The sequence below is a fragment of the Garra rufa genome, chromosome 23, assembly GCF_049309525.1.
Source record: "Garra rufa chromosome 23, GarRuf1.0, whole genome shotgun sequence".
In the NCBI taxonomy this organism is placed as follows: Eukaryota; Metazoa; Chordata; class Actinopteri; order Cypriniformes; family Cyprinidae; genus Garra; species Garra rufa.
This window is the reverse complement of record NC_133383.1, coordinates 33272740-33298853: the sequence shown is the minus strand read 5'-3', so window position 1 is coordinate 33298853 and position 26114 is coordinate 33272740. Positions and strand designations below refer to the sequence as shown.

At 35.6% G+C, this 26114-nt stretch overlaps 1 protein-coding gene across 1 annotated transcript in view; it reads right to left on the bottom strand.

Moving 5' to 3' along the window:
- Positions 1-331: 331 nt before the first annotated feature.
- Positions 332-26114, bottom strand: part of chd1 (chromodomain helicase DNA binding protein 1) — a 36996-nt gene continuing 11213 nt past the window's right edge. The window contains exons 16-37 of the mRNA XM_073829762.1: positions 25870-26032; positions 23027-23179; positions 22863-22934; positions 22070-22219; positions 20745-20893; positions 20463-20559; positions 19069-19164; positions 18764-18940; positions 18440-18600; positions 17506-17547; positions 17290-17423; positions 16000-16138; positions 15638-15788; positions 15409-15531; positions 14155-14298; positions 12585-12851; positions 10920-11045; positions 7280-7458; positions 7082-7181; positions 6874-6925; positions 5582-5816; positions 332-1861 (exon numbers count right to left, since the gene is read on the bottom strand). Of these exons, the coding sequence (XP_073685863.1) occupies positions 1573-1861; positions 5582-5816; positions 6874-6925; positions 7082-7181; positions 7280-7458; positions 10920-11045; positions 12585-12851; positions 14155-14298; positions 15409-15531; positions 15638-15788; positions 16000-16138; positions 17290-17423; positions 17506-17547; positions 18440-18600; positions 18764-18940; positions 19069-19164; positions 20463-20559; positions 20745-20893; positions 22070-22219; positions 22863-22934; positions 23027-23179; positions 25870-26032 (3199 nt within the window). The 3' untranslated portion in view covers positions 332-1572. The remainder of the gene's footprint in view (positions 1862-5581; positions 5817-6873; positions 6926-7081; positions 7182-7279; positions 7459-10919; positions 11046-12584; positions 12852-14154; positions 14299-15408; positions 15532-15637; positions 15789-15999; positions 16139-17289; positions 17424-17505; positions 17548-18439; positions 18601-18763; positions 18941-19068; positions 19165-20462; positions 20560-20744; positions 20894-22069; positions 22220-22862; positions 22935-23026; positions 23180-25869; positions 26033-26114) is intronic.

Genomic DNA, 26114 nt, shown 5'->3' with positions numbered 1-26114 from the left:
TTAAAATTTAATATACTGTATGTGACCCTGAACCACAAAACCAGTAATCATAAAATAATCCATAAGCTTTCTATTGATGTATGGTTTGTTAGGATTTGACAATATTTGACCATTCAAAAATCTGAGGGTGCAAAATAAATCTAAATACTGAGAAAAATCACCTTTTAAGTTCTTAGCAATGGATATTAATAATCAAAAATTAAGTTTGGATATATTTACGGTTCAACTCAATGGAACACAATCTTTCCTTAATATCTTACTGATTTTTGGCCTAACATCACCATTAGCAGTTTACCCAAAATGCATTGGCACAGACAAACAGCAACCCACCTCAGTCTCAAATGCTTCTTAATTGTAAATCTATTTTGAAAATGACTGCTTGAAAGCACAATTACATTAAAGCCAGATTACAGGTGAAAACAGTGATTTGAGTTTAATGACTTTATAAACAATTATATAAAACAATTACTTTAAAAATCCATGCATTTTCAGTGTAAATTTGGATTTGAAATATAGAAGGAGATCTATATACATCAGTACGTCCTGTAACAGCATTCTGACTTACTCGGGCCAGTCACCAGAAAAACACTCGGGCTGCATAGAAAATATTACATTATTGCCAACATTTATAGAAAACAAGAGGAAAGATTATCATGGAAATGTTCTAAGGAGAGCTCATAAGTGCCTCTAGCTATGATCGACCCTTTCATGTCTTTTTTCTTTGTTACACAGTTCATATTTTTTTGACATGATTCTGTTATAAAGTGAGGCCAGTTCACTTACAAATAGAGAGAAACCAAACGATCCTAGAGAATGAATATTTACCCCATTTCATGATTCAAAACTACCCAGATTAAGAAACGTCCAAAAAAAAAAAAAAAAGGAAAAGGAGAAAATAGCCTGAGTTGATGGGGAAATAGTTAAAAAAATACCAGCCTGAGAAAAGCCCATTTGATTTACTTTATACAATAATTTACAGTAGTACAATGTGAAAAAGTGACATTATCAGATGCGCACTAAAAATAGTCCAGATTATTTTACAGCCGAGACAGATTTAAATAATTCAAGCATGATGGAAAGAAAAAAAAAAAATTACAGATAAAAATTGGCAAAATGGTCACAAAACACTGTAAACGAGGTACTTTGGAAGGTGAACCCCAGTCCTTCAGGAACAGAAACCCCTTTATGTCCTCTCCACACGTTTGTAGCATCCTTTCACTCAACACTTCTTAAATAAGCTGCGTCGCGTTTATTTACGGATGTGTATGTCCGGATCCAGTGTCGCACGTGAGAGTGAAACATGGATTCGTCTGTTTCCAAGTAAAAAACAAAAAACAAAAAAAAAAAAAAAAAGGAAAGTAGTCAATTTATAAAAATAATAATTAAAAAAAATTACTCTGCAGCACCTACGAAAGAATGCAGCTAACTCTTAAATACAAAAATATGTGATCTGTGTTTCCTCCAAGGTGAGTAGGAAAGGGTGGCACTCCCAGAGCCCCAGTGCAGCGGCCAACAGTCCCCTAAGGCATTTCCTGTGTGTTTTGTGTGTCTATGGCTAATCGGAGAGGAGCGTTATGTCTTGCGGCCGCTCCAGACCTGTTCGGGTGTGCTTCTGTGGTCGGACGAGTACTCGAAGGGCGAGCGCTGGTCTCGGGGCGAGCGCGGCCGGTGCTCCATCTGCCAGTCCGAATGGTAGCGGTAGTCCCGGGACGATTTGTGATGCGTGTAGTCGGAGGCGGGCCGGTGCTCAGAGTGGAAGCGGTGTTCGGAGTGCGTCCTGTCCTTGGAGTTGCTTTCTGATCGGTGCTCTCGGCCGGAGCGGTGCTCGTCCAGCTTCCTGTGCTTGCTGTCGCTGTAGTATCTGCAAAATGAGTCATTTAGACACGTTACGATTGGAAATCAAGATGATACACATCCAATGACCTTTAACCCCTTAACTGTCACCGTCCACCCTGTGGGATGCCCAAGTTTACTTCACCATTTTACAAATAAATCCTAATCTAATCATGGCAAACTAGATATCGTTGGAAAGGTCTAAGGCTCTGTAATAGATATGACATTTTTTGTTTCAAATTATGTAGGAAAAATAATAGATTAATTTATGTCAAGAGTGCACCTCGAAAATCTACTTCATAACAGGAATTATCACACTTTAGAAATCATAAGAAATGATATATCAGTTGAAAACTTAATTTTACAGTCAGACATTGCATCAACATGGAAAATGTAGATCAAAGTCATATTACAAAATGTTTTTGTTCATGAATTATAAAAATGTAAGTTTTAATTCTTCATTTTCACATCACTGTTCAAAAATGGGAGTGACAGTTAAGGGGTTAAATCCTAAAACAAACAATCTGAAATTCAAAAATTGCTTAAAACATTTCGTATGTTTGATCTCAGACTGTTATTTATGCTTTTCTTAAATCAAGAAGGATTTGTAGACGAGAAAAAATTGTCTTGAAAAATGCAAAAAAAAATTCTGTTTGAAATCAGATTTTTTTGCTTACCCCATTGGCAGATTATTTAGCTTGTTTCAAGCAAAAACGCACTTATTTTTGATTCATTTTTCTGAAAACAAGACAATTTTTTCTGGTCTAAAAACTCCTTTTTGATTCAAGAATTTTTAGATATTTTGGCTGGAAACAAATCTAATTAAGAAAAGCATTTTTTTTTTTTTGCAGTGTGAACATTATTTGTTGTATATTTAAAATCCAAAACTTAGTTTTTTTTTAGTTTATTATATGTGACCCTGGACCACAAAACCTTAAGTTTTAAGTAGCACAGGTATATTTGTAGCAATAGCCAAAACTAAATTGTTTGGGCCAAAATTATTATTTTTTCTTATATGCCAAAAATTAGGATATTAAGTAAAGATCATGTTCCATGCAAATATTTTGTACATTTTCAACAATAAAAATATCAAAACTAAATTTTTGATTAGCAATATGCATTGCTAAGAACTTCATTTGAACAACTTTATAGGCGATTTGAGTATTTTGATTTTTTGCACCCTTAGATTGCAGATTTTTTCAAATAGTTGTATCTTGTCCTATCCTAACAAACCAGACATCAATGGAAAAAGCTTCTTTATTCAGGTTTTAAATGTATAAATCTCAATTTCAAAAAATTGACCCTTATGACTGGATTTGAGGTCCTGGGTCACATATTACAAATTCACTTTTAATGGTAAGGAAATTTAACCTTGCACATCTGGGAACTGCAGGAAAACCACTAGAACATCAGATGTAACTATAGCTATTGACTTCCATAGTGTGGAAAAAATGCACTGGAAGCCAATGGCTACCAGCAACTGCAGTGTAATGACCAACATTCTTCAAAATATCTACTTTGTTCAGCAGAAGAAAGAAACTCAAACAGGTTATGAACAAGTGTTGGAAACGAACAGAAATTCCTTCAAGGCAATCTGCCAATATTAAATGAAATTGAATATTTTACACGTAAGGGATAATGTACAGGCAGCCGGTAGTTATCGCAGAAATAAGCCCCGACAGTGTGATCAGGACTTGTCTTGTATCACACTGAAGGGGCTTATTTCTGCGATAACTACCGGCTGCCTGTACATTATCCCGCTTATTACACGGATACTTGCCACATAAGGAAAAAAACTGGACATGAATATGAATTTGAAACCTTTTATTGGCATATTTGTTTTAAATTAACATTTTTATCCTTCCGCGAAACGATATAGTACCACGTGACTAACCTTCAAACTATGTACGTTAGTAAGACAATTTAAATAGATTAATGTCGAAATTTTCCATTGTTAATGTGGTTGTCCAGTGTTTGTCACAAGATGGCGCCAAACGGTAATCTTTGTTGGCACGGAGGGATTTTAAACATACAAGTAGTACCGGCTATGCGTTATTACTTTGGAGCGGTGATTATTTGAAAAGAACGAACCTGCAAATATCTCAACTGACCAATCAGAATCAAGCATTCCAAAGAGCCGTGTAATAAATCATAACAAATAAGCTTTCCATTGATGCATGTATTTGTTAGGATAGGACAACATTTGGGCTGATATACAACTTTGAATATCTAGAATCTAAGGGTGCAAAAAAATCAAAATATTGAGAAAATCGTTTTTAAAGTTGTCCAAATGAAGTTCGTAGCAATGCATATTACTAATCAAAAATTAAGTTTTGATATATTTACGATAGATACAAAATATCTTCATGGAACATGATCTTTACTTAATTTCCTAATGATAATCCTAATGCATTTCTGGATATTGCTACAAATATATCCATGCCACTTAAGACTACTTTTGTGGTCCAGGGTCACATTATGCTTCTTGCATTCTAACTTAGTTAGGGGTGTAACGGTACGCTAAAATCGTATTCGGTTCGGTACAGTGTCTTGGAGAGCTCGGTTCGGTTCATTTTCGGTACAAAAAAATAAGAACTTACAAAATCTTTATTTTGAAAAGCTGCCAATACACAATAGAATTCTTGCATAAAATAAATAAAAGCCACACATTTGGGTGATATTTTACATAATGGTTGCAATAAATGTTGTTATTATTATACAAATTAGAGTGTTTATGAATGGTTATGGCGATTCATGTTACATTTGCATGTTGTATTTTATGAATGAAAGTAAAACTGGCCAGGTGAATCTCTTGTTTTATTTAATGTTATCACAGGATAGTTAAATATAGGCTGTGTGTGGGGAAAAAAAGTGCGTGAAATAAGACCACAAAAATCTGTTAATGTGTTAACGGTCTAAACATATGCATTTGGACTATATTTTTTAGATACATACGTTTATATGTATTTAAATTTGAAAGTAAAATAAATAATATTTATTTATGTTAAATCATAATCTGCGTGACCGTGACATTTGCTTTGATGACGTTCCAGGGCATTCCAAATGAGCGATTATTGTCAGCGAAGTCCACTTCAACGGATATACCGTGCTGAGGGAGTAGGGAGCAGTGAACACTGCGTAGGGACCCTGTCGATCGGAACACACCCAAAGAGTATTTGCGCACCTGAACCAAAGTCCTTTTGGTCTTTGCCTTAACTGTGCGTGTGTTACTGTGCGTCACTCAATAGCGTCCGTGCGGAAACTCGCCTAGGAACATTGTTCCGCTGCGCTTAATATCACGCTAATAATAAATTTACATTATTTAATGAAAAAAATATACCGAAACGGTACGCAAGTGGACCGAACCGAACAGGCCGTACCGAAACGGTTCAATACATCCCCGTGAACCGTTACACCCCTAAACTTAGTCCACACATAGCATTAATAAAGACATTTTTGGCAAGAAATAGCATAATCTGTTCTCACAACTGTTTCCATGTCATAGTTAAATCATGGTTAGGCTTTAGTCATTTTTTCCCTTGTTTAAATTTAACTAAAACAACGGAACAAATTAGTACAACATGGTCACAAAATGAAGGAACAAATTATTTTTTGACCTCGAAATTCTTTTTACCCCTGCATGCTTCATACAGATGAAGACAGTTGCATTTGTACCAGTGACGGTGTATGTGAAGGTTGCTAATGTCAAAACCACTTCTAGAGTGAACAGAAAAGCATGTGTACGGACCTGCTGTCCTGTCGTTCTCCTCTTTCTCTGTACTGGTCTCTCTCTCGCTCTCGGTGATCTTTGCCGTTGCTGAAAGAGGAGTAGGGTCTCTTCCTGGAATCGGAGCTCTTCCTGTATGAGTCTCCAGTGTGCCGATCTTTGCTGTGTTCGTGGTAGCGAGATGAGTGGTGTCTGTCAGAGCTGTAGCTGTCTCTGCTGCTGTCGTCCTGCTGTGACTCCTTTATCCGCTCAACATCTGCAAAAACAACAGCATTCAATGTCATAGATGAGCAGAAATCGGCCATTATCCACAGGGGTGGGAAAAAAAATAAAACAATAAATTGATTCTCAGATGCATCGCGATTCTCTCTTCAACGATTCAGAGCTTGTTTTTTTTTTCTCAATATGGCACATGTGCACGGTAGAGACGCGGCGAGCTTCATTGCACAGAATTTGCACTGTGAGACACGTGCGCATTGCTTGACAGTGTGTGCTTCCACCCGCTGTTTTATTTTAGATATGCTTTTATTTATGCCGGTTGGAATGCAGTACTATTAAACTTGGTTTATCCATCGGTTGTTGACTGGACAGAAGCAGATCTAAAATGAGAGCTCACAGAAGACATTCAAAAAGGGGTTTAAGCAGACTAATGGCAAGCCATTTTAACCTAAAATATATTAAGCATTAGTATTAGTACAATTCAATTAGACAGCTCTATAATCCAATTCCTACTAGTAACAATGCCAAGTAGAGAGCTCTTTAATTAAAGTCTTACTAGTAACAATTCCAATTACAGAGCTTTACAAATGAATTTTTACTAGTAAGAATTTCAATTAGAGAGCTCTACAATTGATTTATTACTAGTAACAACTCCATTTAGAGAGCTCTCTAATTCAAGAACTGAATTAGAGAGCTCTTTAATTCAATTACAGAGTTCTGCAATTAAACATATCTTTAATGTGTTTTTTTACTAGTAAAAATTGAATTGTAGAGCTCTGTAATTGCATTTTTACTAGTAATAATTAAATTATAGAGCCCTCTAATTGGCATTGTTACTAGTAAAAATGCAATTACAACGAGTAACGCTTTAGTATGTTTTAGGCTAAAATGGCTTGCCATCAACTAAATGATTACATAAGTGCAGAATATGTTACATCAGATTATCAAAATGTGACATTTACAAGGTCAAACAAACATGCAAGGCTTAATGAATCATTTACAGTTTAGAAAATATGGTGATTTTTACATTTTATGAAACTTTAACATCCATGCATATTATCACCAAATGAACACAAAATGGAGAGCAGACATACCTGCATGTTTAAAGCTTTGCGTATTTACAGTGCTAGTGTTCTGTTCCGCTGCCTGAAATGAAATAAACATCATAAACTTCAATTATAACATCCCAAACATAATGATTTAAATAGTTATATTTGGATGTTTTTGCTGGATTAACGCCAATTGCTTTATAATAATAAATGATCATAACAGAATCACCGAAAAAAAAGTGTCCATACATACCTGAGCATTTTCTTGCCTTTTCTTAATGGCGTGTTTATACAGCTTATGCAGTTTCCGTGCATCAAATTCCGTGAATTTTGAAACAAAGATCCACAGATTTCTGGAATTTGAGAATAAACGACGTATTGATAAACTCAATATTAACATATTTAACAATTACATATTCTGCGAACTAAGCTTGTGATAAAATGACCGTACTTCCTCCACTGTTTGATCAGTTCGGGGTTGGTGTACTCTCTCAGACACTCAGTGATGTGATCTCCTATTTTGATCAGGCATTGGCGCGTGTGCTCCAGCTGCTCGCGCTCAGACAGACCCTTCTCTGGGCGATCCAGCTGCTTGAGCGCTGCCTTCACTGGCCGCATGCGCTCCTTACACTGAAACACAAAGTCACAGATCTTCATTACAATGCAATCATCTCACATCAATGTTATTTATAAAATGAGAAGACAGCTCTGTGCAAAACTGAGATCTGGCAGCAAAAATTGAGTAGTTTGCATCTAATAACCATTTAAAGGAGTAGTTTACTTTCAGAACAAAAATCTTCTAAAAACATTTACAATTTATATACTTTTAAAAACGAGCATTTGAGGTAAAAAGTATATAAATTATCATTTTTTTAAAGAAAATAACCGATCGTTTTGCTAGATAAGACCCTTCTTTCCTCGGCTTGAATCGTTTAGAGTCCACTGAAGCTGCATTTAACCTGCATTTTGGAAGTTCAAACTCAGGGGCACCATAGAAGTCCACTATATGGAGAGAAATCCTGAAATATTTTCCTCAAAAACAATTTCCTTATGACTGAAGAAAGAAAGACATGAACATCTTGGATGACAAGAGGGTGAGCACATTATCTGTACATTTCTGTTCTGAAAGTGAACTACTCCACTAAGTGCAAGTACCCAGGAAGAACACTTGGTTACAAACAGTGTAAATTATTCGTCAACATTTTTTCACCGACAAAAATGAGACGATAATGAAACAAAAATTAGTTTTGAAAGACAAAAACTATGATAAAGATCTATTGATATTTTGTCAACTAATAAAAATGAGAGAGAGACAATTTAGGAAGATTTCATTCAGAATGAATCTGTTGCGCAGTTTGGAGGTTACAGTGCTCCAAAGTGCGACCATTTCCCTCGCATTTGCCACTGAAAATTACGAAAAAATATTTAGGAGCACCCGTGCGACTGACCCGATCAGCATATTTGTGTTTGAACTCATGGGAGCTTCAAAGGTTTCTACATGTTTTTGCAACAGTAATGCATCTTAGACATATCTCACAAATCTTTTAACAAACAAAGTGTAGAGAGAGTGTAAATTAAAGATTGATTGCAGTATAGAGAGCTTCGGTGATTATAATAGAGATCACGATGAACTAAGATGATTGACAGCTTTTAATGATCTTTAAGGGACTTTGTTAATGAGATATTGATTACAACAGTTAAATAAACATGAAGTTATTATTAAGTGACTTGCATTGTCTGACTATAACACTCTTGCCTGATTTTGCTCTATTTCGTCGTCAAAAATGGTCTGAAACAAGTCACAGCTGAGCCGCCGCGTATCTCCATTCAAACGCAGCGGTGTTTTGTTATGAATGAATGTGAGCTTTTAAATGAATCTAGTGAAATGATTCAATTTCCCATTCATAAAGACAGTCACTTGCTTTATTCCTGAATGAATCAGCTGTTCGAATGAATCAAATGAATGATATGATTCAGTGATTAAATCAGTGTCTTGCCACCACCTGCTGGCAGATCTTTTCAGTATTTAAAAAATTTAATATTTCTGTATTCAAAATGTTATATTTAAAACATTAATCTCAACATTTATTGCATTCATGCCACCTCTGAGCCTCATTAAACATGAAAAGGTAAAACAAAGGTAAAAACAAAATTCCCCTGTAAATAACTGAGTCGAATTTCACCTCGTAATGGGAAGGCTAATTTTTGATCAGATTTTTTGATTATGGATTAGAATGGGCTCCTAAAATTTTGACTGTGCTCCTAACTTTAAAGTTAGGAGCACAAGTGATTTTAACAAGAAAAGTAAGCATAGATCTCTGGGTTAGATGCGTACATACAAACTGTATCATAGCCTATTGATCTGTCCTGCAGGATAGATCATAAACATAAGCTGGCATACATTTGCTGCAAGTCTCATAAAATATTCAAAAACATCAATATCTGGGAGTAAGAGAAGAGCAGACATGGATAAATTTGACGACGCAAAAGAGAACTCAATTCGATCTGGTTTTTTGAGCACCTCTCACAGTAAGTTACTCTTTCACGTCTCATGAATGGAGAAATGCACAAAAATTGATCAAGTTTTGATGAGTATTTTTCGTAAACACAATCGATTACATCTTAGGTGAACGTAAACAATTGAGAGACTATCAGACGTGTATCAGTACAGTGCATTTATGCGTTCGGTTTTAAAGGGACAGCAGCCTAATTTAGTTGCTCTCTGTGGCACTGATGTTAATTAGGCAACAAAAGAAAGACAGAAAATCACTCACTGCTCTTGACGGAGTCACTTCAGTAGCCCTAATAAAGATTCATCTAAATGTATTTATATAAATAAATGTCTGCTTGAAGGAATGAAGGATGTGGTTAACAAGTTATAATGTATAATTAGCCTAGATGTTCTTGTTTCTTTTTGAGAAGTGGTTTCATTTAATTTTAATATAAAGGCATGTTGCGTGTCACAGCAGTTAAATCTGTGTCTATCATGATAAAACCTTAATATGAAACCTACATAATGAGTTTAGTCATTTTAGAGAAATGTTTAATAAATGCATTACACACGAACTAAACCCATTAGATTTTAGCCGACTAAATCTACTGTAGATTCAGTCGACTAAAACTAGACCAATACTAAAAACAATTCAGATAACTAAAACTAAATGGCATTTTTGTCAAAAGACTATGACATTGCTGTCACTAGGGTTGTAACGGGATACCGGTTTATTGCGATATTGACATGTACGATTATCATATCATGCATATTTACTTATCCACGGTTTTGAAAAAAAGAAAATGAAACCAGATCTCACCCGCGCTGCTGTGTATATGCTACTGCTTTCCACTTGACTGCTTAGACTCCACCCATAACGTTACCTGTACAGTACAGATTTTAATCTCCCGCCGAAAAAAAAAAAAAAGACAATCTGCAGTATGGGAATATTTTGGGTATCCGAAAAATGATCACGGGGTTGTCCTTGAAGATGGATATCCAGTTTGCAAGAAATGCGGACGAAGAGTGGCCGCAAAAGGAGGAAATACGTCGAACATGTTCTCCCATATTTGCAAACACCATCCCTCCGTGAAGATAAAGCTAAGTTAAGGCCGTATTTTTATTTTTTTTTTCATTAAAAAAAATTTGTTACAATAAACCATGTTCAACCAAAAAACATATCTCTTTTTATTCATTTAAGGGTCATTGTAGCTGATGATTATAATAATAATAATAATAATAATAGTTTAATACCGTATACCATGAAACCGCGAAACCGTGATACGTTCTGAGACGATTATCATACCGTGAAAATCTCATACCGTTACAACCCTAGCTGTCACAATTAACACTGGTTACAAAATCACTATATAGCTAACAATCAGTAAATTTTCTGAGGAAAGGTTTGGATTAGATGCAAATACGACCATGGTTTCACAGTACTTCAGAATGCACCCCATCAGCTTCCAGAGATATTATCCAAGGGGGAAGTTGATAAGAGTTATCTAACCACAGCTACTCGCTTAGTGACACCTTCCAGAATTTGTAAATAAGGCTTCAGCCTGAGAATTGGTCGTCTAGTGAGATGCCACAAACTCACCACGCTGAAGGTTTTCTGGTCCAGTTCCTCAGACTCCTCAGACAGTGGAATTGCGTCTCCTCCTGTGGGCGTGTGCACAGGGGTGTCTGCCTTCTTCTCCCGCACTTCTGCTTTCACCTCTACAGCCTGAAAATGCAGTCAACGGCTTTTGAATAATTCATGCAAATGTTCTACCCAGTAGTATATTTGAATAATGACAAAAATGTCTCTTGCAATCTTTGGCAAGTGACTCCTGAGGGCCCATTAGCTGGCATTAGACTATTTGTGTCAGTGTGTCGCATTAATTGCCTATTTTTTATAAAATCCGTCACACTCATTGATTCAGAATAGAAAAAGAGGGACTGACTGAAATTCTTGGACACTCCAGACCAATTGTCAATGTACAGTTTGCTAAAATAACATATACAGTTTATACATCGACTGCTATGAAAAGCATTAAAGAGCTATGATTATTAAAACGGTCATAGAATAACGCCTAATGAAAGACTGAGAGCATGCATGTTTGAATAAGCGAGACGGAGCAATGCAAAAGTGGACATTCCATAAAAAATATAGGTAACACTTTAGAATAGGTAACACTTATTCACTATTAACTATGACTTATTAGCATGCATATTACTAGAATATTGGCCATTTATTAGTACTAATTAAGCACATATTAATGCCTTATTCTACATCCCTAATCCTACCCAATACCTAAACCTAACAACTACCTTACTAACTATTAATAAGCAGCTAATTAGGAATTTATTGAAGGAAAAGTCGTAATTAATAGTGAACAAGTGTTACCTATTCTAAAGTGTTACCAAAATATAAATAAAAATCAGATAATTGGATCTAAGCTTGACTTAAAATGCATCTCTGATTTCCAAAAATGCTGTCAATAGGTTTTTAAAATAAGGGCAAAATTAACCTCTCTAGCATATTTTGGATTTTGACATATCTGAATTTACAACAGTGCCCAACTCACATACACTGGAGTAAATTGAAAAAATGGTCTCGTTTCACAGAAAATACCCAAAATTTTAACACATGGGTAGAATAATTTTAATTGTATTTTTTCATAATTTAATGATAAACACAAATAAATCAAATTCTGATATTTTTAAGTTTAAGTTTTTAATTGAAAGTCCCATCATCCTGCAGAAGTATTTTTAAGTTATTGAGATTTGTTTGAATGGAGGCAATATGTCCTCCTCCTTTAAAACAGTGCCCTACTCACATCCATTGGAGTAAATTGATAAAAATTGTCTAATTTCACAAAAAAAAAAAAAAAAAAAAAAAAAAAATATTGGAATTATTTGTTTTTATTTAAGTTTTTAATTGAAAGTCCGTTTTTTTTAAGATCTGTTTGGCCCATCATCCTGCAGAACATTTCTTTTGTTTTCACTAGGTGCCAGTCAAAGTTTTTGTAACTTTTTTATGTTATTGAGATTTATTTGAATGGAGGCAATATGAGCATAGTTTCATTTTAAAGAGAACCTAATCTAAGTCCTGCTATATAGTTTGTGGCCACTTTTAGTAATCGGAGCAGGAATGTGACGTACATGTTTATTTGTTTGCAGAAGTTATTTCTATTGTGACGCAATTCCTATACGGTTTGGGTATTATGAGTTTAAGGGGTTAAGAGTGTGTGAGAGTTGTATCATTATGAGCAATAAAGACCTTCTCCTCAAGAGTCTCTTCTTCAGGCTCTGACTTTATCTCCTCTTTTGGTTCCCTCTCTTTGCTGTCCCGACCCTCCTCTTTCTTCTCCTTCTTGATTTCTTTTTTGACCACTTTCTCCGTTATGTCCTTCTCTTCGGGCTCTTTATCCTCAGGCTCGTCCTCTTCAGAATCCTCATCTTCGTCGTCCTCCTCCTCCTCCTCCTCCTTTACCGTCTGCTCTGGCACTCGTGCTCTTCTGTTGGCCGGCTTAACTGGAGGAGTTTCCTGTAAGAACACAAAAAAATATTTAGCACAGGAGTCTAAGACTTTTTCAAAGTTGTCAAACTGTATTTTTAAAATATAACTTAGATGACTATTTACAATGTCCCACTACTTCTTGACAAACCATTTTGTTCCTATAACTTCATGAAATGGCTTATGGTCAGGGAGTATCAGACCACGTTCACACTTGGTATTAAGATCTGTCCTCAGGCTTGAGTGGATGCATTTCTGACCACATTGCCTAAGTGCACATCTTACAGCAAAAGTCACCAGCAGATTTGCATTCAGAGCATCCCATCGTGAGAAACCACACTGTAAAGGCTTTACTGCTCTTTTTACTGACGATGTACCTTGTGAAAGTGCATTCTCAGCATGTACTAGCATGAAGAACAAATATAGAGAGACTGCACATGCAAAATGAGTAAAAAACAAAAAAGGAGTTACTATAGTATAAGCGAGTAAGAAGTGTACACAGAAGGATGTTAAATGTCTGGGATGTAAGGCTTTATGCCACTGTATACTGTTAGGGAACCACTGTTTTAGCACATTGTTTCGGCATGACAGCCTCAAAAAGCTTTCAATAACCTTTAGCCAGAAAGGTTTGGACATAATGTCAAGTTTGATGATAATGCAATAAATTTAAAAGACAGTGGTTCAACCGTTTTCACTCTAATTATAGGAATACAAAATTATAGGAATATTAAAATGTATTATATTTCATTTAAATCAAAACCATTTAATTTCATAGTTTCAGAATCAAGGACTTATCAAAGTTCAGTAATGAATTTATATAACTTCTACTTGTTTATAATTATAGGGTAAGTTTTCAAAATGATTTAACTCACAAACAATATATTCAATTTTTCTGAGTTTTTAAGATCTGACTAATGTCCATGACTTTAGAAATAGAAATTCCTTTACATCCAGGTTTTCTACAACCACAAGTACTCTGGCTCCTAAATTTACTAAATACTCCTAAATACACCTTTTGGTGTAAAAAGGCTTTTACATTTGCCAAAAATGTAACTTTTTATATTAAAAACAAACAAGCAAACCCTGCCCAGATTTAAAAAGTAACGCAAAAGTAATGTAACGCATTACTTTTCATAAAAAGTAACTGAGTAATTGTAATTAGTTACTTCTTCAGGGAGTAACTCAATATTGTAATGCATTACTTTTAAAAGTAACTTTCCTCAACACTGCTTGTAAGTGCGCTGAAGCCCTCGTGGTTAAAAATCACTGCTCTGATTTTGACATAGTAGGCTTTTCTAAAATGAAATACCAGCACTATCACTGCAACACAAACCTTTTCCTCTTCCTCCTTCTCATCCTCTTCTTCAGAGCTCTTATCTGATGGCGGTGCAGAGGACAGACTGTTTGTCACGTCATCCATCTTCGGTTTTACAGCTTTATTTTTCTTGCCCCGTGGTTTTCTCTTGCGTGAATTTGCCTTTAGAGCAGAAAAGACAGAAAATCAGTGATCATGTCGTATGATCAATAAATCTCTGAACATCAAATGAAAATGTATGATCAGTGGTGTATAAAGTACCTGAAAGCCATACTTAAGTCCAGATATCTTACCAGAAAACGACTTTGGTAAAAGTTGAAGTCACCATTTAGAATATTACTCGAGTAAAAGTCTTTAAGTATGTGACATCATAAGTACAATTATATTTTATAATCCTAAATGTATTTAAATATTGAAAGTAAAAGTATTTTGCAATTACAAGTTTATATCATCCATTTCTGAGAAAAAACATCCGAATTATCAGTTTATATTGCAATTCTGACTTTATTTCTCACAATTGTGAGTTTATATCACCCAACTCAGAGAAAAAAAAAAAGAAAAAAAAAGAATTTAGTTTTTTTAATCACGCAATTAAAAAGCCAAAAAAAAGGCCAGAATTTCCTGAAAGTCAGAATTGCGAGATACAAACTCAAATTTGCGAGAGAAAAAAAAAAGTCAGAATTGCGAGATAGAATTCACAATTCTGACTTATTATCAGTTTATAAACATTGTGTTATAAAAAGGTGAAGGAAAGAAAACTAAATTTCAATGCAAATGCAAAATTGTTTTTGAGAGTAAGGCAATAATTTTGTGAGCAAACACTTTCTAGATAGAACGCAACACTATTGTGAGATGATTTTTTTTTTCTTCATATATTTTCAAAATTAAGAAAAAAAGCTTTTTTTCTCACAGTTGTGAGTTTACATCTCGCAATTCTGACTGAGATCTTCTGACTTCTGACTATTTTGTAGTGAATAACGAATATGCTTCGGGAAATGTATTGGAGTAAAAGTATACATTTTAATTAGGAAATGTAGTGGAGTAAAAGAAGCCTGAAAAATCAAAACTCAAGTACAGATACTCCCAAAAAATACTTAAGTACTGTAACAAAGTATTACTCGCTACACTGAGGTGCTCAAAAACAATGTTATTGTTGTAAGTTATAATTTAACCACTTCACAGAATCCCGCTTGTTGCTTACGTCAGCTATTAACGAACCAAATAATGTTTTGTAGTAATCTTTGAGGATTGTGTTTAATCTGCATGACTCACTGTGCCGGCCTGTTTCTGTGCTTCCTTCTTGGCGAGGTCTTTGCTCAGTAATTTGATGAGGTAGTCAGCTCGTGTCTGCAACTGTTTGGCCTGTGGCTTCTTGTCGGGATCATCTGGAAGGAGCTGCAACCAGCAACAATTTGTCATTTAAATGCTATGCATGATCACTAAAACAACAGCGTAATGGCATATCAATCAAACACCACTGTTTCTCCGTGCGTTTCTGCACCTTGTGTGTGAGGTTGAGGTCTGGGTCCATCTTGATCATCTCCCAGCTGCCATATCCATACTCATAAATTCCGATAAGCAGGCTGGAGTCGTCCTCTTTACCCCAGTCAATGTCGAAATGAGCTGCCTTTGAGTGGCATGGGATTATATACCTGTAAACGTTCAAAACAAAACAGATTTTAACAAATTTTTCTGCCTTTTCAAAGTATAAAATGACAAAGCGGCATAATGCAGTGCCTTTGTGGCTTTTTTAAAACTACTAAAAGTGTTATGCTGCTATGGCAATGCTAAGAAAAAAGCAAAACTAAAATTGTCAAAATCAGACTAGGGTTGCATGAATTCCAATGCACTAATGTTAATTACCTCTTCCTCTCCTCAGGGTCAGCAGGAATGGCCTTGTGTAATGGTGCAAGCTCCTCCTCATGAGAGATCACCAGTTTAGCATTAACCTGAACCCCTGAGATCCTGAAGGTGGGTCCTTTCACCTTCCCTCGCCTGCCTCCTAATATAAACAAACAGAGAATACAATCAAGCTTTTCTCTTACTCATGCCATTTAATGACATCCAAAATGTTGTAACTGCTCCCCTGCAATTGAAGGATTAGTTCACTTCCAGAACAAAAATCTACAGATAATTCACTCACCACTTTGCCATCCAAAAGTTCATGTCTTTCTTTCTTCAGTCATAAAGAAATTGTTTTTTGAGGAAAACATTTCAGGAATTATCTCCATATAGTGAACTTCTATGGCTCCCACGAGTTTGAACTTCCAAAATGCAGCTTCAAAGGGCTCCAGGGTGTTTTCCAGTGAAACTATCGTCATTTTTGAAACAAATTGACAATTTATATACATTTTAACCTCAAATGCTCGTCTTGTCTGGTCTCTGCCATGCGCATGTGGAGTCTGTGTAATCAGGGTCAATACAGTTAGGGTATGTCAAAAAACTCCCAACTTCAAAATAGCTTTAAATCGCTGTTTTACCTTATTTATATGTTTTTTTGTAAAGGGTGTTTGATTTTCTTTACATTTTTACTTTGTAAACACTGGGTCAGTACTTCTGCAGCGATGTAGGATGATTTTGAAGTTTGGGGGGAAAAACGAGATAGGAGTTTTTCAACATACACTAACTGTCTTGAACCGGAAATAAACAGTTCACGCAGACATAGACAAGACAATCGTTTGAGGTTAGAAAGTATATAAATAGCGAATTTGTCGAAAATGACCAATTGTTTCACTTGATAAGACCCTTCTTCCTCGACTGGAATCGTTTAGAGTCCTCCGAATCTGCGTTTAAACTGTATTTTGGAAGTTCAAACTTGGGAAACCATAGAAAACAACTATGTGGAGAGAAATCCTGAAATGTTTTCCTCATGAAACAATTTCTTACGACTGAAGAAAGAAAGACATGAACGTCTTGGATGACAAGGGGGTGAGAACATTATCTGTAAATTTAAGAACTACTCCTTTAAATGTTAAGGTAAACTCATCAAGGGTGGAAAAGGATGACAACCCAGAGGCAAGAATGTCTCGCAACAGTTTATGTGGAATGAGTGAAATGCACAAAACTCAACCCAACCACAATTTAATGTCCTCCAGGCTATAGTATATACAGACACCTCAGTAATCAGTCAGTGTAATTTTGTTCTGCTCTTGCCTGAGGTTCGTTCGGGTCCACAGGGGTTCTCCCTTAGCGTTTTCAAACAGCCATTATGTACAGTCTCAGCCAGACGCCGCAGATCATGCTCTGATTTATCCACCAACTCAGCATCACGTGCGATAGCATCAAGCCTGAAATACAAAGACGGTCACATCAATGACAGAGACCAAAGCGCAACCGTTACATATGAAGCTATGAAAAACAGATACATACCTTTCTAAAGGGCCACCAAACTTTTTATAACTTTTGATAAACCTGCGTGGGGAAAAAAGGTGATAGTAAACAGTATTCATACAAAATTAAGTCATTTTACATTTAGACGAGACACTGCAGGTGAATAGGGTAAAAAATTAACTAATAGTTATCACCTTAGTTACCCAGTTGATTGATTACATTGATAATTGCAAACATTGTTTGTATTACAAGTTTTCTAAAATGTTAAGTTTAAATATTCAAATGGCACACTGTTTAATAAAATATGTGCTAATTTGCATACATTTCTAGTACAAAAATCTAAACACCAGATAAAATCAGTTTTAAAGTAGTCAAATGTTTTTACAGAGGGATTTTTGGGTAATCTCATATTGTCATGACATAATTCAGAAAACAATGTATTTTTGGGGAGGAAATGTATAAAATCAAGCAAATTATATGAACAAATCCCTCTGTAAAAACCTTCAGGATATAGACTGGAATAAAAATGTAAAGTTTGGTGTGTGTAAATGCTACTGAAGTGGGGATTTATGGCTCAGTGTAGAGGAAAAAAATATTTAAAGAAAACTGCCTTTAAAAATACGCATTGTTATTGTATCTATTGACACAAATAGATAAAGTGCTATGAAATAAAGACTTCACTGTGTCTTTTGGATGTTTTCTTTCCACTAGTCTGAAAAAAACACTTTATGAAACACCAAAAAGCCCAAAATCTCTATCTTGACAGGTGCAGTGTCTCAGTTTTAAAGTATAATCTTGAATTACTGTCTTAAAACATATTAAGGTTACTTATATATGTATATATATTTTGTCTGAAGAAAAAAAATAACACATTTCACAGTGAAATCTCACTAGAATATTCAAAAGTTAAACATGCTTTTTTCAGAGATTTTCACCTCTAGTGTTGAATTTGCTAAACTGAGCACAGCTTTACCTGCGTATCTCAGCATCTGTGAAACCTTTAATGTTCTCTCTTGGAATAGTTCGAGGTCTTCCTCGTTTCTTGGGCCTCTTTCTGTCAGAGACAGAATCGCTGTCTGAACCAGAGTATCGTCTGTTCCGGCTACGTCTGCCCTCGTTTCCATTAAAGTTGATCTGTCATCACAAAAAAAGGACATGAAAACAGTACAAAGAATTAGGTGTGCATGTTAGTTTGTCTCATTTATCTTTTATAGACAAGCAGAACAATCAACTAATTTTATATAATGAATTTAGTTCATGATGTAACCCAAGCATTTGACATGTATAACTGGCTAACCTGTTTTGCACATTTCCTCATGCGGGGCAGTAAATAGATCTCTGCTAGCTCTTTTTGTCTCTCCTCTTCCTCGAGTCTCCTCCGCTGCTCCTCTGGGATAATGTCATCCCAATTCCTACCATCCCTCTCGGTGTCCATGTCAATTTCCTCTTCATCCATCATGGAGAAATTTGCCACCTGCAAGATGAAGCAAGCATTGTTTAATTGTGTTAATCTTGTGACTGACAGCCTCTGGAGTAGATCCTCCACAGATGTGAAAGATTACTGATGTCAGAAGTATTTGCAGTGAGGTTTAAAGTGTATACCTTAAATTGTGAGAGGAGCTCTTCTCCTACAGTCGACGGTCCAGGATCGTTCTCTCTGGTCTCTGCTCTCTTCAGGATTTCGTCAATATCCATCTCCTATCAGATCAACAAACATGTCAAAACATAAGTTGCTGCATAGAAGTCCATGACGATACACTGACAAGCATGCTTGTGTTAAATAGGGGTGGGCAATATTCGGTATACAGTCATTTCAGGGCTCTAAGGTGCGACCATTTCATTCGCATTTGCATTTGCATGAAAAAATATTTAGGAGCACCATGTGCGACTGACCCGATCAGAATATTTGTGTTATAAGGAGAGCTTCAAAGGTTTCTAAGTGTTTTTGCAACATTGAGTAATGCATCACAGACAGATCTCACAAATCCTTCCATAAACAAAGTATAGAGAGTGTAATTAAGAGATTGATAGTACAGTAGAGAGCTGCGTTGATTATAATAGAGCTTTGTGATATCGCAAACTAAGATGAGTGACAGCTTTTAATCATTTATAAGGGAGTTTGTAAATAAGATTGATTTAATACAGCAGTTAAATAAACAAGTAGTTAATATTAAGTGACTTACATTGTCTGACTATAACACTATTGCTTGGCTTTGCTGGTTTCCTCATGAAAAGTAGTCTAAAACAAGTCACAACTGAGCCGCTGCGCATCGCCACTCAAACACAGCTGTGTTTCGTTTATGAATGAACGTGTGTTTTTAAATGAATCTAGTGAAATGATTCAATTTCCCATTCATAAACACAGTCACTTGCTTTATTACTGAATGAACCATCCGCTCAAATTAATCAAATGAATGATATGATTCAGTAATTAAATCAGTGTCTTGTCGCCACCTGCTGGCAGATCTTTTCATATTTCTGTATTCAAAATTTTATATTTAAAACATCAATCTCAATATGAATTTATGAATTTGATTGAACTCATGCCACCTCTGAGCCTCATTAAACATATGAAAAGGTAAAAAAGTTAAACTAAATTCCCCTGTAAATCACTTTAAGGAGTCAAATATCACCTCGTAATGGGAAGGCTAACTTTTTAATAAGATATTTTGATTATTGTTTAGAAAGTGCTCCTAAAATTTTGACTGTCCTCCTAAATTATTTTAGGAGCACAAGGAAAGTAGGCGTAGAGCCCTGCATTTGTGCATAATATCAAATGATATCAAAATCAAACCATTTCAAAATCATATTTCTTGCCACCAATTTCAATATCGTGTGTAAATTAAATGTAGATTTATTCCTAAATTTACAGAAGTGATTCAGTCAAAAGCAGTAAGATTTTCTCTCTTTTGTTGATTAACACTAACACAGACAGCACTGCTTTTAAGACCACCTGCACAGTACATCGCCCACCCCTAGTGTTAAACCCCACAGACCTGAGGTTCCTGCTCCTCTCCTTCTGGCTCTTTAAAAAGTTCTTCAGCACCAAACTTCAGGATGGCTGACAGTTCCTCCTTGTTGAATGGAGTGGAACTACAGACGAATCAAACAATAATAACCCATTATTATTTATATGTACTCACTATAAACATAACAGATTTTTTTTTGGCTGAAAAATATATATTACATTAATCAACCACAATCAATTTTGTGATTATAGAAGTTTCAATAATACAAAAATTATGAATTATAAAAAAGGTCAAGATAGGTAGCTGTACCTGGAAGGAGCAGCCCCCGTGTCAAGGACGGTCTTTCCAGTGGTGTCCATCCTCTGAATCACGAGATGGTCCAACACCATTTTTTTCTTGGCTCTCTCAATAATGTCCTCCTCAACCGAGCCCTTCGTCACCAGACGGTATATATTCACCTGAAAGAGAAGATGTAACAAACTTTTACAGTAATGGACTAGATTAAATATAAAAGGATAAATCTATAGAGACAGAGGGGGGAGGAAACCATCCAACGCTCTCCATTGACTTTGTATTGCGGGAAGTGGACTCCGTCATTTTTTTTGACTTAGAACAAAAAAAACAGAACAATGTCTAAAAGCTGCTATGTGACAAGGTGTACAGTAAACAATCTAAAAAAAACACAGAACTACATTTTTATAAGCTGTTGATCCAAAAAACTAGTGTTTAAGGATGCAAATTTGTAGTTGTAGATGTCAGGGTATTTCACATCGGGCCATTCAGCTGGATAATTTTTCCAACAAAAGGAAGGTAAGGAAAAGGAGCACTGACATAGATCGACAAAATGTCGTTTCTCAGTATATATCCTTCTTTCAGGTTTACATAGGGTGGTGAAATAATCCTTTGACATGGTTAAAAATAATCAATGTTTACTGTCGCCGTTAAATTTCCCTCCATCAGACATAGATCTTAGAGTAATGACACATTGCGCTCTACTTTTGTGTCCTTAAACGCTTGTTTTTTTAGGTCAACAGCTTATAAAAACGTAGTTCTGTGTTTTTTAGCTTGTTAACTGTACACCTTGTCACATAGCAGCTTTTAGACATTGTTCTGTTTTTTGTTACGAGTCAAAAATCACAAGGAGGCAGCTTCCCGCAGTCCAAAGTCAATGGAGAGCGTTGGATTGTTTTCAGATTATAATGCATCTCTCTCTGTCTCTATAGATTAATTCATGCAAATAAACAAGTTACGATGTATTATTCGTTTTATAGTGCACCTTTAAGCATTTAAAAAGTTGCAGTGCACAATTGAATTTCCACAAAACAATATTTGAACAATTCAAGAAAAAAAATAAATCATCTGGTTTTAATAAGACAAGCCGTAGAATAATGATTTTTCACTAGTACTACTAATAATATTCATTTCACTACTATTATTATTATTATACACTCAGAAGTGGTGACGTGATGTCAACATGTGATGAGTAAGTCAATTCAGTCAGTCAAAAGACTGTCCATAATTGCCATATATTGGTATTTGAAGTGCAATAGTTTATTCTTTTTACTAATATATTACTTATGTAACATATGATGGTTTCACTGCTTGTAGTATGTGGAGTTAATGTAGAGGCTGACCTGTTTTTTCTGACCAATCCTGTGAGCTCTAGCCTGGGCCTGCAGGTCATTCTGAGGGTTCCAGTCAGAGTCAAAAATGACCACTGTATCCGCAGAGGCCAGGTTGATGCCCAGACCACCTGCTCGCGTGGACAACAGGAAGCAGAAATCCTGCAAAGAGACAATTGCAAACATTCAGCAGTTAAACTTAATTATTTGCCATTCAATGACAGACTGTGAGGCTAAATCCTAATGTATTATTTTAATAAATGTGACCCTGGACCACAAAACCAGTCATAAGGTTAAATTTGACAAAACTGAGATTTATATATCATATGAGAGCTCAATAAATAAGCTTTCCATTGATGTATGGTTTGTTAGGATAGGACAATATTTGGCCGAGATACAGCTATTTGAAATCAGAAATCTGAGGATACAAAAAAATCAAAAAGACTGAGAAAATCACCTTTAAAGTTGTCCAAATTAGGTTCTTAACAATGCATATTACAAATCAAAAATTACATTTTGATATGTTTACAGTAGGAATTTTACAAAAAATCTTCATGGAACATGAACTTTACTTAATTTCTTAATGATTTTTGGCATAAAAGAAAATTTTTGATTTTTGACCCATACAATGTATTTTTGGCTATTGCTACAAATATACCCCAGCGACTTAAGACTGGTTTTGTGGTCCAGGGTCACAAATATGCTGCAAAATAATTTAATCAAATCAAACAGTGACCTCACAATGCATCGCAATGATAATGCAATCAACACCGTAACAAATAAAAACCAGTGATTTCACACAAACCTCAGAGCCCTCTGCATTGAAATGATCTAATGCCTGCTTCCTCATCTCACCCTTAATGGACCCGTCCAGTCTCTATAAAAACAAATACACCCATAAGTCACACCTGAGTCACAAACAATGCATTTAACTTCTGATTACTTGCAGTGAGTGAGTCGCGCCATCACCTGGAATAAGAACTGCCGGTACTTCAGGTACTCAGCTAGGATGTCCAGCATCCGAACCATCTGGGAGAAGATAAGCACACGGTGCCCTCGTTCCTTCAGCCGAACCAGCAGTTTATCCAGAAGAATCAGCTTCCCACTGCTGCGAATAAGGTGCTGCAGAAAATATTTCAGTTCAGTCTGTGGTTATATGCAGGATGAGCTTCTCCTCCAACAAGATCCTTACTTGCCCTTAGGCATGTGCCGGTATCAAAGTTTCATGCTGCGATTAATTGATTGAGCTTTTATCACGGTATACGGTATTATCACAATATTTTAATTGCTCAGGAGAAATGGATGGAGTGGTGGTGGTGGTGGGGGAGGGAACAACTTGCATTAAAAAAACAACTTGCATTACAATAGGTGTAATTGCGATTGTCAAAACATTTGGTAACTAAACAGAATTTTACACAATTTTCATGATTTCAATTCTTGGGATTTGATTTCAATCTTGATTCAATATTGACTCTTTGGATAAAAATTAGGTAGGCTACAGTAGATAGCCAACATATAAATTTTTCTCAAGAAAAAAAATATATATCTCACATAATGCTGTAAACAGACAGAGAGCCCTGTTAGCTGGTATTATTAAAGGTTAAAAATTAACAAATTAAATTAAATACAATTTGGCTTTCATTATAATAACAATTATGACAAGTAAAAATATAATACAAATGTAATATAGTGCATATATTTAGCAAAATACTCCTCTCTATAGCTATTTTTTTTCTAGTCAACTAAGGTAAATGTAACGTTCTGTGACATAATTGTTCACCTGCAGTTTTATTGACCTTTTTCCGTGGTTGAAAAACACTGATCGAAATTATGTAGGCATATCTTTCGGTAAGTTGTACTGTATCTTTAAATAAAAAGTAACAGATGATCGGTTTACTTGAACTGAAGCGCTACAGCGATCGGTCACGTCACATTTACAAGCACCAAAACGGTATTTATTGTCTGAATTTCGGAATAAAATGGACAGAACCTGAGAGCTGAGAATTTTTTTAATATCAAAAGTAACCTGCTCTGTTCTAGTAGTCTGTCGGTCTCCATGTTCTCTTTGCTCCGTGATTTTTCTCTGTGTGAGAAAATGGATGCGTGGCGTGAGAGTGTGTGAGAAGTGTAAATTGCGTGAGTCTCGCGGTGAATGCGTAGAGTTGGCAGCCCTGCTTTTAGAAGGGGGATAAATCGTCGGCAGTGTTCCTCCTTCCGCCATGCTTCTTCTCCATGTGAGGATTGTTTACATTAGACTAGAGTGCGCACTGCGCCGCATGCACACAGTGCTTCTACATGTGGGGATTGTTTACATTCAGAGTGCGCACGTGTTTCGCGCAGCATATACACCGTGTTTGTTTAAGCGGTTGACGGAAAATAAGCTAATGCGCGTTCTATAAATATAAATTCTGATCTATTATTTTTCACGGTATTTTGAAGTGCCCACGATAACAATATCGTGCATATTCATTACCGCGATTTATTGCATTACCGAATACCGGCACATGTCTACTTGCCCTTTAACTGAACCCCCTAAAGCGCAAGTTTTTCCTAATACATTTATTAATATTCTGCCACATTGGTTTTTCTGGGATCTTGATTAGTGACAGTTAGTGAGAAATTATAATTTGGATTAGAGTCTGATTTTTTTCTTTAAATATATTAATTTATTTTTTCAAATACTTTCATGTCATCCTATGCCATCTTGAAATTTTTGGACCTCCAGTATTTGAACCAATGGACCGCCAGAAACACAGCCTTAAAGTGACAATTTCGCAAATGCACAAAAAAACATTTTATTTGTGCACAGAAAAGCACTAACTTTTTTTAATATAGACGTTAACATATAGACCTCATGGTAGCTCAAATGGTCACTTTAGGGGCTTTGGACAGCTGATAATGTAAAAAATTTAGAATTTGAGAAAAAAAAAAAAAAAAGATATAGTGCTTAAGGTGTGAGACAACGAATTAAGCAATAAATCACATCTTTTGCATGTTTATATTTTATCCAAACCATGTGAGACCATTTGTAGAATTTTTTTTTTTTTTTGCTGTGAAAATATTAGGGCTGTCAAGCGATTAATCACATCCAAAATAAAAGTGTGTGTGTGTGTGTGTATATATATATATATATATATATATATATATATTTAAACAATCTTACTCTTCTCATTCCTCATTCTGCTCAATACCGGTGATGTCAGTTCCCTAAACTATGCTATAATGGAATATTTCACATCCAGAGATGAAGAATCAGATAAAGTCACTAAAGAGGAGGAGTCTGATGACAGTTTGTTATATAAACAGTGCTCAAACAGTTGCGCTGTGCTATCTTTACAAAATGTAAACTACAACTACAAGGTACATTATTTGTGCCATTTAAACTTACAAGGGGTGATCAAAAGTTCAGAGACTATGCCCATGATAAACAACAGTAAACATACGTTAGTCTGTTTGTGTAATGATGCTGCATAGCGCTCATGACTTGCCAGACAGGTCTTGTAAAACCCGTGAAGCGAAAGTAAAACCTGTCTCACTTTAAACCTGTTTTTCGCAAAATTCCATTCCTGAAAATCATAGCCATAATTTCTATGGCTATGGTACAGTATATATACACATTTTTTAAATATATACACACACACACACACGTGTATTTATATATACCTAAATGTACAGCACACTCACATGATATAAACAAACTATTTTTTAGATGCAATTAATCATTTGACTGCCCTAGAAAAAAAAAAAAACTAAATAAATAAATATAAACATACATGCATACATACATATAATTAATTGATTGATTAACACACCTGTAGGCCTTCTTGTCTGTTGTAGAACTCGTTGTCCTCAGGCGATTTAATGAGGTAGCAGTGGTTACAGCATTTCTTCAACTCCATCATGACGTTGAGGAAGCCTGACCTGCTTCCTTTAGTGCCTTTACTCAGGGCTTTATAGTTTCTTGTCAATATCCACCTAAAAAATGGATTTAATTGTAAAATTTGACATGAGTGGATTTTTCTTTACATGTTAGAATGAACACATCTTGTAAAAATGT